Here is a 15,537-nt window from a genome sequence, read left to right as displayed (position 1 = left end):
AAAAGCCACATTACATCTCATTCATCCACAGCAACAATGCCAAATGAACATGGTTTCTGAAATGTTAAATTTTAAATGTGTTCTGTGAGATGGTTTTTAGTGGGGGAAAAAGAGAAAAAAAGCTATTGACATTTATCACTAAATTTGTGCTGTATATGGACAGAATGGGATGACTGAAGGTGTTGTGCATCAGTGGTGTCATATGGTTAAGAGTGAATGACAAATGTTCATGATAATTCTGTTTCCATGGTATCAAAAGAAGTGGAAGGAATCTAGCAGTTGCTACACATGACTCATGCAGTAGTTCAGTGGGCTCAGAACTGTGACAGTGAAAAAAGCCACATTGCATCTTATTCAACCACAGCAACCATGTCAAATGAACATTGTTTCTGAAATGTTGCAGCAAAATGCAGAAAGATCTGCAGCAGATAGGCACTTGGTGCAGGGAGTGGCAACTGACCCTCAACATAGACAAATGTAATGTAGTGCAAATACAAAGAAAGAAGGGTCCTTCATTGTATGATTATGTGATAGTGGAACAAACACTGGTAGCAGTTACTTCTGTAAAATATCTGGGAGTATGCATACAGAACGATTTGAAGTGGAATGATCATATAAAATTAATTGTTGGTAAGGCAGGTGCCAAGTTGAGATTCATTGGGAGAGTCCTTAGAAAATGTAGTCCACCAACAAAGGAGGTGCCTTACAAAACACTCGTTCGACCTGTACTTGAGTATTGCTCATCAGTGTGGGACCCGTACCAGGTCGGGTTGACAGAGGAGATAGAGAAGATCCAAAGAAGAGCAGCACGTTTCGTCACAGGGTTATCTGGTTAGCGTGACAGCATTATGGAGATGTTTAGCAAACTCAAGTGGCAGACTCTGCAAGAGAGGAGCTCTGCATCGTGGTGTAGCTTGCTGTCCAGGTTTCGAGAGGGTGCGTTTCTGGATGAGGTATCAAATATATTGCTTTCCCCTACTTATACCTTCCGAGGAGATCAAAAATGTAAAATTAGAGATATTTGAGCTCGTATGGAGGCTTTCCAGCAGTCGTTCTTCCAGCAAACCATAAACAAATGGAACAGGAAAGGGAGGTAATGACAGTGGCATGTAAAGTGCCCTCCGCCACACACCATTGGGTGGCTAGCAGAGTATAAATGTTAATGTAAATGTAAATAATAACATCAGTGGCCATCATTTTATAGTCAGCAATGAACTCATAAGGAAAAGTGACAACAATATTTGCTGTAATTCACATTTCTTGATATCTCATCTGTCAGACAAAATTTCACAGATTTTTGATATCTCATCTGTCAGACAAAATTTCACAGATTTATCAGACACTTTTGCATGAGATCATGGCTAAAAAATTAGGGCACCACTTGTACGGAGGCTCAAAAACTTGTTTTCGAGACCTACAAAACTAAATGGATGACTGCTTCTTTTTTCATTACAGTGCTGAAGGAGAAAGCCTACTGTGAAAAACAGTGACCAATGATGGATGAATTAAGGTTTTCTTATGATGGTGAGGTGGAAAAACACCAGTCATTTACATGAAGTCTTGCCACTTCACCCAACAAACAGCCAAATTCTCACAGCAAGCAAGATTATGAACACCATTTTTTGGGACTCTAAAGGAATCTAGTTTGTCAATTCTGCTGAATATGAAGTTCTGAAGCCTAACGAGAGTCATACCATCTCACCCAACAAACATACAAAAGCATATCAAACTTTGACATCACTCATGCAACTGAGACAGACAAAATAAAAAAAAACTATCAAATTTCCTCAAGAAAGGAAATGAGAGATTAATATGAGAAAAGCAGTACTGTGTGCATCAAATCCATCAAACATACTGTGTGCATCAAATCCATCAAACAGAAACAGAAAGAGATTCATAAAATGGAGATTATAAAACTGCTTCAAAAGGACATTCAGACATTAAAAGCTGAAATATTAACAACAAAGGAAGAGAATGATAGACTATTTTTAAAAAAGCTGTCCTATGAGTATGGAATCCATCAAACAGAAATACAAGACCACAAAAATGTGTGCAAGTTTACGAACTCTAAAAACAATTATAAATCCAGTGCCTCCAATGATGTCACAATAACTCAAACAAGCCAAGAATGAGCAGATAATAATACACTAAAGTGACAAAATTATGGTATAGCAATATGCACATATACAGATGGTGGTGTAGTAAAGTGTACACAAGATATAAAAGGGCAGTGGGTTGGTGGAGCTGTCATTTGTACTCAGGTGATTCACATGACAAGATGTTCGACATGATTATTGACACACAATGGGAATTAACAGGCTTTGAACACATAATGGTAGTTGGAGGGAGACACATCAGACATTCCATTCTGGAAATCATTAGATAAGTCAATATTATTCTGAGATCAACACTGTCAAGAGTGTATCAAGAATACCACAGTTCAGGCATTACTCCTCACCACAGACAATGCTGTGGCCCATGGCCCTCACTTAACTACTGAGTGCAGCAGCATTTGTGTAGAGTTGTCAGTGCTAACACACAACTAGCATTGCATGAAATAACTGCAGAAATCTATGTGGGATATAGGACAACTGTATCCATTAGGACAGTGCAGCAAAATTTGTGTTAACAGGCTAGGGCAGCAGACATTGCCCAGCATCTCTTCTTGGGATCAAGAGCTGGCTGAAACACAAAGCAGAAAGCTCAGAGATATTTAGCAAGTTATGGAACCTATACTGGAATAACTAAAGGCCATAGGAGGAGTGTTCATTTCAGTTGACAAAAATATTGTCTCTATTCAGGTCAAAGTTCAGTGTGACAGTGAAGTTATCTGGTCATGTATAACAGGTCTAGGGGAAACCAAGTTCATTGTTGGATGTTTTTTCTAGTCACCCGATTCTGCTGAGGCAGTTCTAGTCATTCACAGGAAGTCTATGGACAGTAGCTTGTAGGGACCCAGATCATGCAATACTAGTTGGAGGCGACTTTGATGTACCAAGTTTAAACTAGGATAATTATGGATTCACTGCAGGGGGTACAGACAGACTTTCATGCAAAGTACTCTTGAACACTTTTTCTGAAAACTGTCTTGAGCAGTTAGTTCAGCAGCCTATATGCAAAGGAAATATCTGAAATCTTGTAGTTGCAAATAGGCTGGGCCTTATTGACAGTGTCACTATACAAATGGGTAATAGTGATCATTATTTCACTATAGCTACCGATCATGATGTCATCATAGCAACTACAGTTATGAAAGTTAATAAATCAGTTAAGAAGGCTATAAGAGTGTTTCTACAAAAGAGAGCAGATAACCAGTTGTTAGCATCTCCCTTAGACAGTGAACTGAAAACACTTAGTTCCAACAGGATGGATGTAGAGGAATTACAGGCAAAGTTTAAGCAGACTACAAATTTTTCCCCACGAAGTGTACAACTTCCATCATTATACATGAGCAAAAGATCTGGCAGAAGATAAACCGAGAAAATTCTGGTCTTGTGTAAAATCACTTTGTGGACCTAAAGTTTCCATCCAGTCACTTGTTGATCAGTCTTGTGCAGCAGTTGAAGATAGCAAAATGAAAGCCAAAGTTTTAAATTTCGCATTCAAGAAATCATTCATACAGGAGAACCATACCAACAAACTATCATTTAATCACTGAACAGACTCCTGCATGGATGATATCGTAATAAGCACCTTGGCACGGAGAAACAACTGAAAGAGTTGAAAACAAATAAGCCACCAGGTCTGGACGGAACCCCAATTCAGTTTTTCAAAGAGTACTCTACAGCATTGGCCCCTTACCTAGCTTGCATTTATCGAAAATCTCTCACCCAGTGCAAAGTCCCAAGTGTCTGGTAAAGAGCACAGGTGACTCCTGTACATAAGAAGGGCAAAAGAACAGCCCTGCAAAATTACTGACCAAGATCCCTAGCATCAATTTTCTGCAGAATGTTTGAACAGACTCTCAGATCGAATATAATAAATTTTCTTGAGTCTGAGAATCATCATGGTTTTAGAAAGAATCGCTTTTGCAAAATTCAGCTTGCACTTTTCTCACATGATATACTCTGAACGATGGATGAAGGGAAACAGGCAGATTCCATATTTCTAGATTTCTGGAAAGCGTGTAATGGTATTCCGCTGCAGGCTATTAAGGAAGATACAAGCATATGCAACAGGTTCACAGACATGTGAATGGTTCAAAGACTTCGTAAGTAATAGAACCCAGCATAGTGTCCTCAACAGTGAGTGTTCATCATGGACAAGGGTATCACCACAAGTGTCCCAGAGAAGTGTGGTACGACTGCTGTTATTTTCTATATGCATAAAAGATTTGGTGGATAGCGTGGGCAGCAATCTGCAGTTCTTCAGTGATGCTGCTGTGGTTTACAGTAAGGTGTTGAAGTTAAGTGACATCAGGAGGATTTAAGTTGACTTAAACAAAATTTCTAGTTGGTGTGATGAATGGCAGCAAGCTCTAAATGTAGAAAAATGTAAGTTAATGCAGGTGAGTATGAAAAACATACCCATAGTGTTCGGATACAGCACTAGTAGTGTCCTGCTTGACACAGTCACATTGTTTAAAATTACAATGTGATATGAAACAGAACGAGCATGTGAGGATTGTGGAAGGGAAGGCGAATTGTCAAGTTCAGTTTTTTAGGAGAATTTGAGGAAAGTATGGTTCATCTTGGGTACTGATCGAGTTTTTGGGATCAGAGGCAGGGTGCTAGATCCATTACTGGTAGCTTCGAACAACATGCAAGTGTTACGGACATACTTCAGGAACTCAAATGGGAATTCCTGGAGTGAAGGTCTTTTTTTTTAATTTATTTATTTATTTTTTGAGGAGCACCACTGAGAAAATTTAGAGAACTGACAGAATGATGTCTGCAGAATGATTTTACTGTCTCCAATAAACGTTACGTGTAAGCACCATGAAAATATGATACAAGCAGTTAGGGCTCATATGGAAGCACTTAGGCAGTCTTTTGCCTCACTCTATTTGCGAGTTGACCATGAAAGAAAATGACTAGTAGTGGTATGGGGTACCCTACAATATGCACTGTATGGTGGATTGCAGAGTATTTATGTAGATATAGATGCAGATGCACAATTCCAGTGCAGATTTAGCCATGCAGATCATGCAACATGAATCCTACTGAACATTTATGGGACATAATCAAGAGGTCAGTTTGTGCAAAAAGTCCTGCACCAGCAACACTTGTGCAATTGTAGACAGCTATAGAGGCAGCATGGCTCATTATTTCACCAGGAAAGTTCCAATTATTTGTGGAGCCCAAGACACCAGCGAGCTGCTGAAAATAGATATGAAATAATAATTGAATCTTTCTAGTATGCACATCTGTAAAACATAATTGCACGAGTGAAATTTTATAAACTTGTGCTTATTGTGATAGAAAAGATTTTCCTGTATCATATTTCATTGATAAACTATTTCCTCATCACAATTAAAGTCTGCATGTAAAATCAAGGGAGGTCACTTGGTCCTAATATGTTTTGAGATTAGAGTTTTGTTTCTTATTCAGATCGAGCATAGTGGTTTTGCTAATGGATTGAAGAAAGACATTGAAGCAATTCAGAGGCAGGCTGACCAAGATCCCTATCATCAATTTTCTGCAGATTGTTTGAACAGACTCTCAGATCGAATATAATCAATTTTCTTGAGTCTGTGAATCATCATGGTTTTAGAAAGCATCGCTTTTGTGAAACTCAGCTTGCACTTTTCTCACTGATGATGAATGATGGATGAAGGGAAACAGTGGGAGGAAAGACTTTAACAACAATGCATGAGTCGTTGGCCTGCAGTAGCATGAGCGAAATGCAAAGACATGAAAGAAAAGTGTAAAACTGCAGCTACCAATGTCTGCTAAGCTCCCAATGAACCATTTAAACCATCATTACTCATGTGTACTTAACCATTTATAGTCACAATCTTGTAACGTCAAGTGTAAAATGATAAATTGTGATGACATGTTAAAAGAAAAATGGAAAAAGACTAATTGATAAGCTCGGTAGAATTACTTGTGAAAAGGGTTGTACCTACGGACATAACAACCGCCAGCCACAGACCAAGTGGGTTGGCACATCTGTGCACTCAAACTTCTTGAGATCATCGATCTGGCTACTACAAAGGAAGACAGTACGCGAAGTGACATGAAAGAAAAGTGTAAAACTGTTTGTAAAATCAAAAATAATTGATGTTTATAGTAAGCAACCTTTTGGGTTCATTTAGTTTTAAGTTGCCGTACTTAAGGAATGAAAATTGTTAAGAGAGCAAATTGTTAGGCTCACAACTAACTTTGAGAGCTTAGCCTAAAATTTCATGAGTATGATATTGTGGCTCCTTCTGGACTCAGGCCAGCAAAACAATTATTCACTGTCCCCAGTTGGGGAGCAAACGAAGCCACTCTTATATGGCCATAAACCATGATTTTAAATAACTTGGTTAATATTTCTGTATAATTGTGAATTATTTGAGAATAACCATTTCAAAATAATAAGTAGTGTACTTAGAACGTTTAGGATTAAGAAGTTATATTTACATCAACTTCTGTTTTGTATAAGTCTATAAATAGTTGAGACAAAAGTGTCTCACTGTCATTTTGTCTCAGCTCATCTTGTCCCATGTAGTCTGTACTGTGTTAGCTTGTGTGAGCACTTAATTGTGAAAATATACAGAATGAAAGTAATAAAAACTTTAATTTCAGAAGTGCATTCCACCTTCCCTGATAGAAATTGTCTTTGTGAGAAGGAAAATTTTTATTGTTAAAAAGAAGTGCTAATTCATATTTTAAATGAGATCAGGGAAGTGAGATAGGGAGTTTGTGTGGACAGGGCTTAATCCAAAGCTTAATCTGTGAGAACTTTAATTATTTTCGATTGCTACATTACACAACACAATGCAGCAATTGGTATTTTTTCGTCAAATCAAACGAAAGTTAATGTAGACATAGAATCTTTGGCTGCGAGCATTAATGAACATTGACTTTATAATACCCCCATGAACCATGGACCTTGCCGTTGGTGGGGAGGCTTGCGTGCCTCAGCGATACAGATGGCCGTACCGTAGGTGCAACCACAACGGAGGGGTATCTGTTGAGAGCCCAGACAAACATGTGGTTCCTGAAGAGGGGCAGCAGCCTTTTCAGTACTTGCAGGGGCAACAGTCTGGATGATTGACTGATCTGGCCTTGCAACATTAACCAAAACAGCCTTGCTGTGCTGGTACTATGAACGGCTGAAAGCAAGGGGAAACTACAGCCGTAATTTTTCCTGAGGACATGCAGCTTTACTGTATGATTAAATGATGATGGTGTCCTCTTGGGTAAAATATTCCAGAGGTAAAATAGTCCCCCATTTGGATCTCCGGGCGGGGACTACTCAGGAGGATGTTGTTATCAGGAGAAAGAAAACTGGCGTTCTACGGACTAGAGCGTGGAATGTCAGATCCCTTAATCAGGCAGGTAGGTTAGAAAATTTAAAAAGGGAAATGGATATGTTAAAGTTAGATATAGTGGGAATTAGTGAAGTTCGGTGGCAGGAGGAACAAGACTTTTGGTCAGGTGAATACAGGGTTATAAATACAAAATCAAATAGGGGTAATGCATAAGTAGGTTTAATAATTAATGAAAAAAATAGGAGTGCGAGTAAGCTACTACAAACAGCATAGTGAACGCATTATTGTGGCCAAGATAGACACAAAGCCCATGCCTACTACAGTAGTACAAGTTTATATGCCAACTAGCTCAGCAGATGATGAAGAAATTGATGAAATGTATGATGAGATAAAAGAAGTTATTCAAGTAGTGAAGGGAGACGAAAATTTAATAGTCATGGGTGACTGGAATTCGTCAGTAGGAAAAGGGAGAGAAGGAAACATAGTAGGTGATTATGGATTGGGGCTAAGAAATGAAAGAGGAAGCCGTCTGGTAGAATTTTGCACAGAGTATAACTTAATCATAGCTTACACTTGGTTCAAGAATCATAAAAGAAGGTTGTATACATGGAAGAATCCTGGAGATACTAAAAGGTATCAGATAGATTATATAATGGTAAGACAGAGATTTAGGAATCAGGTTTTAAACTGTAGGACATTTCCAGGGGCAGATGTGGACTCTGACCACAATCTATTGGTTATGACCTGTAGGTTAAAACTGAAGAAACTGCAAAAAGGTGGGAATTTAAGGACATGGGATCTGGATAAGCTGAAAGAAACAGAGGTTGTACAGAGTTTCAAGGAGGGCATAAAGGAACAATTGACAGGAATGGGGGAAAGAAACACAGTAGAAGAAGAATGGGTATCTCTGAGGGATGAAGTAGTGAAGGCAACAGAGGATAAAGTAGGTAAAAAGATGAGGGCTGCTAGAAATCCTTGGGTAACAGAAGAAATATTGAATTTAATTGATGAAAGGAGAAAATATAAAAATGCAGTAAATGAAGCAGGCAAAAAGGAATATAAACGTCTCAAAAATGAGATTGACAGGAAGTGCAAAATGGCTAAGCAGGGATGGCTAGAGGACAAATGTAAGGATGTAGAAGCTTATCTCACTAGGGGTAAGATAGATACTGCCTACAGGAAAATTAAAGAGACCTTTGGAGAGAAGAGAACCACGTGTATGAATATCAAGTGCTCAGATGACAACCCAGTTCTAAGCAAAGAAGGAAAGGCAGAAAGGTGGAAGGAGTATATAGAAGGTTTATACAAGGGCGATGTACTTGAGGAGAATATTATGGAAATGGAAGAGGATGTAGATGAAGATGAAATGGGAGATACGATACTGCGTGAAGAGTTTGACAGAGCACTGAAAGACGTGAGTCGAAACAAGGCCCCCGGAGTAGACAACATTCCATTAGAACTACTGACGGCCTTGGGAGAGCCAGTCATGACAAAACTCTACCAGCTGGTGAGCAAGATGTATGATACAGGCGAAATACCCTCAGACTTCAAGAAGAATATAATAATTCCAAACCCAAAGAAATCAGGTGCTGACAGATGTGAAAATTACCGAACTATCAGTTTAATAAGTCTCAGCTGCAAAATACTAACGCAAATTCTTTACAGACGAATGGAAAAACTGGTAGATGCGGACCTCGGGGAGGATCTGTTTGGATTCCGTAGAAATGTTGGAACACGTGAGGCAATACTGACCTTACGACTTATCTTAGAAGAAAGATTAAGAAAAGGCAAACCTACGTTTCTAGCATTTGTAGACTTAGAGAAATCTTTTGACAATGTTGTCTGGAATACTCTCTTTCAAATTCTAAAGGTGGCAGGGGTAAAATACAGGAACCGAAAGGCTATTTAAAATTTGTACAGAAACCAGATGGCAGTTATTAGAGTCGAGGGGCATGAAAGGGAAGCAGTGGTTGGGAAAGGAGTGAGACAGGGTTGTAGCCTCTCCCCGATGTTATTCAATCTGTATATTGAGCAAGCAGTAAAGGAAACAAAAGAAAAATTTGGAGTAGGTATTAAAATTCATGGAGAAGAAGTAAAAACTTTGAGGTTCGCCGATGACATTGTAATTCTGTCAGAGACGACAAAGGACTTGGAAGAGCAGTTGAACGGAATGGACAGTGTCTTGAAAGGAGGATATAAGATGAACATCAACAAAAGCAAAACGAGGATAATGCAATGTAGTCGAATTAAGCCAGGTGATGTTGAGGGAATCAGATTAGGAAACGAGACACTTAAAGTAGTAAAGGAGTTTTGCTATTTAGGAAGTAAAATAACTGATGATGGTCAAAGTAGAGATGATATAAAATGTAGACTGGCAATGGCAAGGAAAGCGTTTCTGAAGAAGAGAAATTTGTTAACATCGAATATAGGTTTATGTACCAGGAAGTCGTTTCTGATAGTATTTGTTTGGAGTGTAGCCATGTATGGAAGTGAAACATGGACAATAACTAGTTTGGAATAGAAGAGAATAGAAGCTTTCGAAATGTGGTGCTACAGAAGAATGCTGAAGATAAGGTGGATAGATCACGTAACTAATGAGGACGTATTGAATAGGATTGGGGAGAAGAGAAGTTTGTGGCACAAGTTGACTAGAAGAAGGGATCGGTTGGTAGGACATGTTTTGAGGCATCAAGGGATCACAAACTTAGCATTGGAGGGCAGCGTGGAGGGTAAAAATCGTAGAGGGAGACCAAGAGATGAATACACTAAGCAGATCCAGAAGAATGTAGGTTGCAGTAGGTACTGGGAGATGAAGAAGCTTGCACAGGATAGAGTAGCATGGAGAGCTGCATCAAACCAGTCTCAGGACTGAAGACAACAACAATGACAACTTTATAATAACCCACAAAAATAACATTTGACATGATTTTAACTTATGTGCAAAGAGTGTAAAATTAATTTTGACAGGACTTGCTTAAACATTATTGTCCTTATTCACTGACTGATCCATCGAAGTTAAGGAGCAAAAGATGCTATGGAACATTCATTTACACTACAAACCCTCTTTTATGACGAATTTTAAGGATAGTAAACTGTGGCATTTTCTTGCAAAGAAAATTAACAATTACCATGCCTTGAGATCAGACAGAACAACAAAGAAACAATGGCTAACCACTATCAACTAGTCAATAAATATCAAGGTTATGAGAGCTGCCCCAGAATTAACATTTATTGCTTTGAATGATAAGCTTAGCAGACTGCTAGCTATTGCTGGTGTTTAATGGCTGACTCTGGAGATGTCTTATTAGGCTGAGGACACAATCAACCCAAGCTGGAGTGTGTCATGCCAATATTTTTGATAACACTATCAACATATAACTAACAGTCTGAAATTGGTAAATTTATCACTTTCTTAACTTTTCCATTAGTCTGCCTGTTGATGCACACAGACTGTCAACCACATTTAATGGAATTTTTGTATCTGTACTCATGCAAAATCTGTTACAATTTCTCGAGAAGCACTGAAGGATGGTAAAAGGACCGTAATTGCTTTCCCATAACTGATAATAAAAAAGATCAACAGCTTTCATCAGGGCTACGCGCCTAACTATGAGGATGCTTTGGTAGTGGGAAAAGAGGGACTAAAGCACGAACTGTTGGAATATCCATACTGTTCACCAGATTTGATACTTGTAATTTCTCTCTCTAATGAAATTTGTGAGTGGAAAACATCTTGAGTGCAATAAAGAGGTAATGGTAGCCACAAATTAATATTTTGCAGACCTTCCAGAATCGCACTTCAGGACTGGAATTTATTCACTTTGAATACAATGGACAAAGGGCAGTGACCTAAAATGTGCATTTTTTTTTACAAACGCAACATAAATTTTCTTCTTGCTCTTGTTATATGTTGCTCTTGTAGGTGACGTTTCACTTTGAATGTAACAGTATAAGGACATTCGATTTTCAGGAAATATTTGCTGTAATTATGTCACAAAATAGCTACTATGTAACTACAGAAGACATAATTATATCACTGTTGGTACTGATTGGGTGTCTCCTTATTGGTAATAGCATGAAAGCAGATCCAATGAGTGAACAAGCAGAATCCAGTAATCTTTCATGAGAAAACGTCAAGAAGTTCCAAACCTGCCCAATGAAATTGCATCTCTCACCAAAAAGCAAATCAGATTCAGAGATTCTCATTGATTAATGTATATTATCACCTGACTGGCTGAGAATCGAGCAATATACAGGATCAGTATGCCAACACTGTAACTGCACTTTTTCTCAACTTGCCCATTTCTGCGTATCAGAGAAAAACACTAGCACTGCATAAAATATATGTGATGTCAATATAATAGGATAGTAAATGACAACACTCTGGTGATTGTAGCACAGCCATGCTATGAACCAGCCCAATACCAACCTTATAGTCATCTGGCATTAAGAACCGAAGCTAGGAAGGTGATGGAAATCCCTTGCCCCAGCAGAATATGATACAAGAAGAAAAGTATAAAATAAAAAAAATAGCGTATGGTCATTTTAAATAGTTATAAATTAGTGAAAAAGTCTCATTGATACTGTGTAGTGATATCTTCATAAAGGCTCAACATGCTACATAAAAATGATACTGCATAATTAAAAAGAAGGCTTCAGATACCCTGTTATTATAAGATATATCAATCATAACATTAAAACTACAGTACATGTTGTAACTACAACAGAAGAATCTCAAGAGACAATTATTTCATCTTCATATCTACACATCATAATTTTACACAAGTGAGTTTTTATTCCTTTTCCACTTTCTGATAACCGCTCCAGGGGCATAATATTACACCAATTTTAAAACCATTATCCTTCTTGTAATCATTGTAAGAGAGTCACTGTTACAAGTTACCATCTCCAGTACAAGTATTTAACTCAATAACAACTTCATGCATTTGAGGTACTGTAAGATCAATCAGTACTTAACCTCAAAATTTCATACATCCATTAAATATTGAGAAACTTTAGGTGTATGCCATGTGGAATATGTATCTAAACTGAAAAACTTTTAACAATGAAAATAAAATAGCCAAACAACAGAACAATTAACTATCATAATAGTATTTCTGCTACAAAAATTGTATACTGAATGAAGCAACAAAATGTGTCTCATAGTGTAATATCTTTTGGTATTCCTTCTAAATTAATATTACAAAGAATGCTGAAAAAATTTTGTATAAAAAAATCTAGAGATGTGGAAGTACTGACACATTAAAGAGTACTAATAATGCTTGAGAAAATCATTTAAAGGGCTTACCTGCATCCATAATTGAACGTGGAGCCCTTTCATTTTCCATCATTGTTGTGCGTTTCCTATTTTTTGCTTTCCAAGCATGATAAACCTTCAGACGGCGATGAAATTCCACTCTACATGCCTGGGAAAATGTTGAAAGGATTAATCACATAAACTGGCATTTTTATATGTGTATAACACTGAGTTATAATCATATGCATAGAAAAGTGTGTTTGCAATGAACAGTCTTTAAAAAAAGAAGAACATTTGGACGCTGGACTGCTCTGACATTGACTAAAGCTGACCTGAGTGCCTTCAGAATTGTAAGCCAGGCAATCTGAAACAACTGGGAATCTTGTAAACTGTAACATTTCTTTAAGGTAAAGAGTTCTTCAGCTCTAGGTGTACATTCTAGTGCTGCACTTGCGAATTGTCTAGTGGCAAGGTGCATGTAAGTTGCGTATAGCACATCACTATTTGCATAATTTTTTGACACTAATTTCCTCTGTATGCTGAAAGTACTTGTCTAGTGGAAAGCATAATCACAATTTCACTTTCTGACATAAAAAATGGTCATCATTAATAGCAGATCCATCCTAAAGTATTTTTGTGACACAGTTCCTGGCTTGCATTCCATCCCTAAACTCTTTATACTTGTGGGTTTGGGGGAATCTGACACAGGACTTTGTCTGATAGCCTAATAATACCCAGCAGTCTACTTTTAAACTTGCCTGTCTGCCAATGAACGTTCCTATATGTGTTGATTAGCAGTCTACTCTAATCCATATTGTTGTTAACAGTACAAAATATGAATACTTGATGCTAATTAGCAATATATTATTTTAGTATTAATAGATTGCAATTTACAACCCCAGTCACCAACGTAATGACGCTGAGAATGGTTTACCAGTCAATAAAGAATTAATCTTATGCCTATGACGCTAAAATCACTTGACTGCAATTTGATAGTACATCTGGGTGATTGTTATGAGGTCACTACCACCTAGATCTAACAGTACTGGTTGTCTCTGGATGAATAATGAAAAGAAATGAATAAAATTAATTGAGTAGTATATTAAACATACAATGTGCACTCTTGACATTATCACACTTGAAAGGCATTTGATGAACAGTTTATAAAGACACCATGATTTGTTTAAGTAGACAGAGCAGCTCTAATGTAAAATATAACTGGTGATTGAGGCTTATATAATCATGCTGTGGGCAACCTTTGACTTCCCAGCAATTGAGTTTTTATTTCAGGGATTGGGGGGTATATGAAACCAGTATTATATTGCAAGTCATCAGAATCTTGTCCACTGAAAAATTGTACTCAAGAATTCCTCAGAAAGCAGAAGAATACAAATTTATGAAACATAAGAAATAAACTAGGGGACATTCCAAACTCTGGAGTTTGGAAAAGACAAGTGAGTTTCTTGACAATGACAGATAACTTATGTAGCGATAAAGTGACAAAATACACACTTTAAGGGTTCTTCAGCTTAATATGATATGTAACATTTACAGCTGGCTGTGTTTGAAGCAAAAAAAGCAGTTAGATTTGCATGCTACCACAAAACTTCCTATATCCACACATACAATCTTACCACTTTTAATTTCTTATTTATGGTATTGAAGATATTATGCTCTTTGGAAAACTAGCCCTCAGTAATTTTACTAACTAATGAAATAAGCAATTCAGAAATTATACGTAATTTTACTAACAGGTGGACTGAAATTGAAACTGACACCACCAAATTAGTCACATTCAGTCACAAGTGGACAACCACTTGATGGTATAGTCTGTTACAATAATTACAATGAACAATTTCTGTATGAATAATCAATCAGTTCGTACTAACTATGTCTCAGAGCCTATGGAACTGCTATCGGGAACTAAATTCAAAGAAGACATTACCAACTATGGACTGCTATGTAGAAATCATGCCCCAAGCTCAACTTTGTAAATTTACTGTCATCATTGTTGTTTCAATTTCTTTCTGTCATAAAAGTACTGAATGAGATATACTGGAAATTACTTCCAGTGTTTTGTGTTCTTTTTTAAATGTTTTGATAACTCTTGTTTCTCCTTCTATTGTCTCAATGAACATAACAGGACATGCATTGCCTTTTACAATAATCAGTGTGATTCACATTTAGTTGGCATATTCAATATGAAAGGGGTGCTCAAATGGATCTGAATATAGCATGTGAATATAATAACCAAAGGATTAAAATAATATCAACTGCTTAAGTCCTTATCTGTCACTGTAACATGCATTTAGTACACTATACTTGTGCAGTGAGGTACTCTCTAGTAACTAGATTAGATTTATTATGAATGGGCAGTGCATGGCACTCACTCAAAATATGAAACACGAATCAGGCCTACAAACACTGAAGAAAGACAATATATGGTACAGGGTTAATGCTACTCACTTCAGAGCCACTTCCTTCTGCGACACTATTTTCAACTGGGCTGTAGTTCACAGAAGCGTAACTGGAATCACCCAAGATCTAATTATATTTTCCATATTACTAAAATTAAGCTCACTTTTTCAGGCTTCTCTAACAACAGTTTTTGTGAGGCATACAACATTACTCCACTCTTCTGGCATTATTTGTGCCACTGCTCTTCCTCACAATTACTAAATTTCTACCACTGTGAAGCTTTTATTGGTATAGTGGATGCTTGAGAACATCTCATCAACAACTTACTATTAAAACTGTGATTTACATTGTTTCATAAATTCCAGAGTTCACTGCCATCACTGGAGCTTTACCTTTAATAAATGAACAGTGTGAGATATTATCCATTACAAAGAAAGATGGC

The 15,537-nt window shown here is 37.4% G+C and overlaps 1 protein-coding gene across 12 annotated transcripts in view; it reads right to left on the bottom strand.

Moving 5' to 3' along the window:
* The window catches only part of LOC126267997 (myosin heavy chain 95F), a 380,222-nt gene that overhangs the window by 3,043 nt on the left and 361,642 nt on the right, over positions 1-15,537 (bottom strand). For all 12 annotated transcript variants that reach the window (XM_049973362.1, XM_049973367.1, XM_049973370.1 and 9 more), the window contains one exon: positions 12,729-12,846. In XM_049973362.1, the coding sequence (XP_049829319.1) occupies positions 12,729-12,846 (118 nt within the window). The remainder of the gene's footprint in view (positions 1-12,728; positions 12,847-15,537) is intronic.

This window comes from Schistocerca gregaria, chromosome 4 (assembly GCF_023897955.1).
Source record: "Schistocerca gregaria isolate iqSchGreg1 chromosome 4, iqSchGreg1.2, whole genome shotgun sequence".
NCBI classification, from domain to species: Eukaryota; Metazoa; Arthropoda; class Insecta; order Orthoptera; family Acrididae; genus Schistocerca; species Schistocerca gregaria.
Note: the sequence above shows the minus strand (reverse complement) of the source record. Positions and strands in the feature narration are given on the sequence as shown.